The sequence below is a fragment of the Nesoenas mayeri genome, assembly GCF_963082525.1.
Source record: "Nesoenas mayeri genome assembly, chromosome: 10".
In the NCBI taxonomy this organism is placed as follows: Eukaryota; Metazoa; Chordata; class Aves; order Columbiformes; family Columbidae; genus Nesoenas; species Nesoenas mayeri.
In genome coordinates this window covers 24,423,236-24,427,963 of record NC_137560.1, presented here as the reverse complement: position 1 = coordinate 24,427,963, position 4,728 = coordinate 24,423,236, and the positions used below count along the sequence as shown (strand labels likewise).

The 4,728-nt window shown below is 52.4% G+C and overlaps 1 protein-coding gene across 1 annotated transcript; it reads right to left on the bottom strand.

The window, feature by feature from the left end:
• Window positions 1-704: 704 nt before the first annotated feature.
• On the bottom strand, window positions 705-3,283 carry TRH (thyrotropin releasing hormone; the record flags this gene model as incomplete). Its single annotated transcript, XM_080350398.1, has 2 exons — window positions 705-1,345; window positions 3,097-3,283. The coding sequence occupies 2 exons, from the start codon at window positions 3,281-3,283 to the stop codon at window positions 759-761; spliced, it is 774 nt and encodes a 257-aa protein (XP_080206524.1). The 3' UTR covers window positions 705-758.
• Window positions 3,284-4,728: the final 1,445 nt, after the last annotated feature.

The window sequence follows — 4,728 nt, the reverse complement described above, 5'->3', positions numbered from 1 at the left end:
AACCCTGCTGGAGCGGAGGCCGTCTGGGGTTCGGAGTGTGGGAGCCGAGGAGGCGTGCCTTGGGGGGCGCAGTGGGGCGGCGGCGGCAGCGGCAGCGCGGCGTGCGGGGGCGCAGCGTGCGGCGCGGTGCTCTGGGTGCGCTGGTCCTCTGCACTGGGCACCCCTCCGGTCAGGAGGGGTTTTATTTGCCAGTTCCAAGTCAAACTCTGAGGTCAGCCACCTAATCTGCTCCAGCTGGAACAGTTCCTATCTCTGCTTAGTGCTTTCTGTCTGGACAGACAGTGCACAAGGGTTCAGGTCTCATTAAGGTATCATTTAGAACAGAAAACCTGTTCTATTTCATTTTGAAATAATTGACATATGTTGTTCTTTTTTCTCCCTCTCTACTGATTTCACTGACATGAGAGGAAACCCTATAACTATTCCACTTTAGTAATACTAGAACAGATATTTAAGGGCCTGTTTTAGTCATTGGACGCACACAGTGGGATTATTCTGGGGTCTGGGCCCATAGGGAAATGAGCACTCTCAACTTCCTGAAGTGGGGGAGTTGAAGAGTCCTGGTACTTGTCTGTCCATTCAGCTGGGTCCTTTAGTTCCTTTCCTTGAAGCGTGTGACAAAGCTGATAAATGGGAACATGAATGCACTGAGAGATAAGTGCAGGGGTCAGCAGCAGGAAGCCAAAAGGGAGCGAACAGAATTTGTTAGTGATCTGGCAGTTTACTGCACCAAATGTGAATGATACACGATTATATTCTCATTCCTCTGTTTCACTTTCCCATTCTGATCTCTTTCCTGGGTGCTGACGTTTTTTTTCCACCCTGTCTTTGCTAACATTTTGTACTAAGTCAAGCAGCAAGCTGCCCTTGTTGCAGGTGAAGGGCTCCTGGAAGCTGCAGGGGCCTGCGTCATCTGGGCCGCCGGAATTCCAGAGCCTTTTTCCAGGGTGCTGGCGCTTCTCCCCGCGTTGGTCATCGAGGTCTACCTCATCATTCCAGCCTCTTTTGCTAGGATGCTGGCGCTTGTACATCAAATACCTTCTGCCTGGGTGCTGTCTTTTGGATAACTCATTCAGATAGGTTAGCTGCGCCCTGGGGATGTCGTCCAGCTGATCCGACGGTGACCTTCTGCCAGGATGCTGTCGCTTTTTCAGCTCCAGGTAGCCGTCAAGGTCGTCTTCTCTCTCTCTTTTCCCTGGATGCTGCCTCTTCTGAATGTCCCCGTCAAACGCGTCTCCCTCAACATCTCTTTTGCCAGGATGCTGTCTCTTCTCCAGGTCACTTAGGTACTTTTTCCCAGGGTGTTGTCTTTTGGAAAGCCATTCTGGCAGAGGGGCATTTGCTTCTGTCCAAGGAAAAGAACAGCATTAATGAGCCCCCATTATCCTCACTAAGAAAGTTGAAATGGGAATTTCTTGAGTTCTACAGTACAGGATCATAATACATTGCTTATTGTGCCCATTTAATTGTGAAGTTAACTGTATGGTCTTGAATTTGATCACTGCATGGCATCTCTCAAAACAGTTCTGTCACATTTTTAGCAAAGACAGATTGATACATTAGGAACCAGATGCCGTGAAATGGGAAGACATGCAGTGGCAAAGCCTTGTGTTGGTTCAGGTAAATGTGTCAGGTTCAGGCAAAGGGAGGGAGGAAAAGAAACTGAGTAGCTGGGAGAAATCAGCTGCAGAAGCTGGGCATGGGGAAGAGCTGGAAAGGGTCAGCACGCGGGGAAGGGACAGGGCTGAGACATCAGTTATTTCCAGCCGCCAATCTAACTCTGGGAGTATCTCTTACTCAGTCTTAAGCTCTTTTTAATGCTTGAAGTCTTGGACTCACAGGACCAACTCTCAGCATTCACGTGAAGAGGGAGGAAGGTTCTTTCCATGGGCATTTGGCACCAGCTCCTCTCTCCCCCTAGCAGGGCTCTGTGACCGTGTTGGTGGCAGGCACGGACCTGCTGCTCCTGCAGCCCTGGGGCTGGTGCGCTGCCAGCTGTGCCCGCTCGGCACTGCGGCTGCACTGGGGCTGGTGCGCTGCCAGCTGTGCCCGCTCGGCACTGCGGCTGCACCGGGGCTGGTGCGCTGCCAGCTGTGCCCGCTCGGCACCGCGGCTGCACCGGGGCTGGTGCGCTCCCAGCTGTGCCCGCTCGGCACCGCGGCTGCACCGGGGCTAGTGCGCTCCCAGCTGTGCCCGCTCGGCACCGCGGCTGCACCGGGGCTGATGCGCTCCCAGCTGTGCCCGCTCGGCACCGCGGCTGCACCGGGGCTGGTGCGCTGCCAGCTGTGCCCGCTCGGCACCGCGGCTGCACCGGGGCTGATGCGCTCCCAGCTGTGCCCGCTCGGCACCGCGGCTGCACCGGGGCTGGTGCGCTGCCAGCTGTGCCCGCTCGGCACCGCGGCTGCACCGGGGCTGATGCGCTCCCAGCTGTGCCCGCTCGGCACCGCGGCTGCACCGGGGCTGGTGCGCTGCCAGCTGTGCCCGCTCGGCACCGCGGCTGCACCGAGGCTGATGGGCTCCCAGCTGTGCCCGCTCGGCACCGCAGCTGCACCGGGGCTGGTGCGCTGCCAGCTGTGCCCGCTCGGCACTGCGGCTGCACCGGGGCTGATGCGCTCCCAGCTGTGCCGCGTGGGCACAGCAGCTGCTGCTGGCGGGCGCTGGAGCAGCCCCTGCGCTCCCAGCCCTGTGTGCGCCCGGCTCTGCGGGTGTAGGAGCCGGGGCTTGGGGCAGCAGGCAAATGGAGCACTCCCAGTTAACCCTGGGTATGGGGCCCACAACTGGGAATGTCCTCCACAAGTCCCCTTTGAGCTCCCCTAGGGAACTCTTTGCCAGACAGGCAGGTTTTCTGTGACAGGCTTTACCTTCTTATTGTGCAGCAGCTGCTCAGCACAGTACTGCCTGAGCAGGGAGACCTGGGAGAAGAAAGCGCCTTTTGAGAGCTCTGTGCCAGTGCACTGCAGCAGACCCTGACCCTCCCCCTCCCCTTAGAGTGATAAGTATGTACATTACAACCGGGGGTCTATACATTCGCTCTAACGATCTCAGCCTAGCACCATGCCAGCATCATGAGATGGATGTCCCCAGTGTTATATCTACCTTCTTTGGTCTCTCCCTCGTTTTCAGCTCTCTTGAGGACAGACTGAAGGAGGCTTTCCGATCTCTGCAGGACGTCACCCGGGGGACGCGTTCCTGCCTTCTCCCTCCCCTCGGGAAGGAGCAGCCCCGCGTGGAGACAAACACCAGCCAAGGTGAGCAGCAGCAGTGGCAGCGGGATGGACGGCATCCTGGGGTTCCTGCCACCTCTGTGGGAGAGAGGATGGAGCAGACAGCCCTAGCGATAACAGCAACATTTCCAGACACTAAGAAACGTGACACTGCTGTAGGGGCTGGAGTCTCGTAGGAGGTTCCTTCCTCATTTTTGTTACTAACCCCTCAGTTCATTTTACATCCTTCAAAGAATCTGTAAATTCTTCATAATTAAAACCAGGCACATGTTCATTTTTCTGGCAGAATAAATATGAACATTTTAACACCTAACTTCCTGATGCACAGATAGTTCTGAAAGCCAGTGATTTCACTTTGCATTCTGTGAAGAGGAAAATAATTTCTATCTTGAGCTCTGTGTTAACTGTTGCCCCACACGAGGCACATTCACATACACCCGCACTAACAGTCTCCTCCAGGCTAAGGGCATCTCCCTTTGCTAAGGGTTCACTTTAAAACAATCCTGGGATCTACAGCACTTTCATTCCACCTTTAGTTACAGCCCAGCTTTCACAGTCTGTTAGTTTTTTGAATATCTGTTTCTATACATTTCAAGTAGCTGTGTGTCTGTATTTGCCAATGCAATAAGACAGCCGTGCTCTGTTGGGCAGGGAGATTTCTTGCGCTGGAGAAGCACCCCGTCTCTTTCAGAGACACAAGAATAACCATCTTCTCTAATGCCTCTTGCCCAGATAACAAGTAGATTTTTATTTCCTCTGGCTAGAACTTGAATTCCCAGCACACTTAAGGATTTATTTTCCTGTAAGCAGAGTTTCTTCAGTAGAATGGAATACATCTTTAATACTTATACAGCAGTCATTTAGCTTAATTATATCTTCAGAACATAAAAGAAATGTACGATGTTACAAACTTCTACAAATTTTTAAAGTAGAGAATGAGGTTTTTTACCTGTCTTCTTGGCAGGTTTCTGCCACTTCTGATTAAGTCCTTGGGTAACAGCCCTAAGAATATCACATAGGCTATTTGGCTCAGAGCAATCTTTACAGGAAAAGTTACATCCAGCTAAAAAGAAAACGATTTGGTGAATTACCTGGTTTGCAGTTTCAGAGTTTTGCTCGATGCATCAGTCAAGAGATCGTTTAGTCCTTTAAAGCTGTTTGCACATCTGAGCTTCAAAGTTGCCCTTTTAGTGCTGCAGACACACGCAGCATCCACTAGAACTGTTGCTCCGTTCTCTCTGGATGGCTCGTGCCTCCGTACTTATACCGTGCTGCCTCCGCACCCCGTATGCAAATAGCTGGCACGTAATTCAGGGGATGTGGTGGTTTTTTCCTGGTGTCAGAGATCTGCATTTTGAGTGCCTTTTAGAACTCTGATAGTTATTTGCTGACCTCTATATATTTTCATGTGGGACTCCCAGAAATTGCTATTTTTGCATTCTCTAAAGAGATAATGTTGAATTTTATGTAACACAGCATGAAGAAAAGGAGGTTTTTCTCTGCT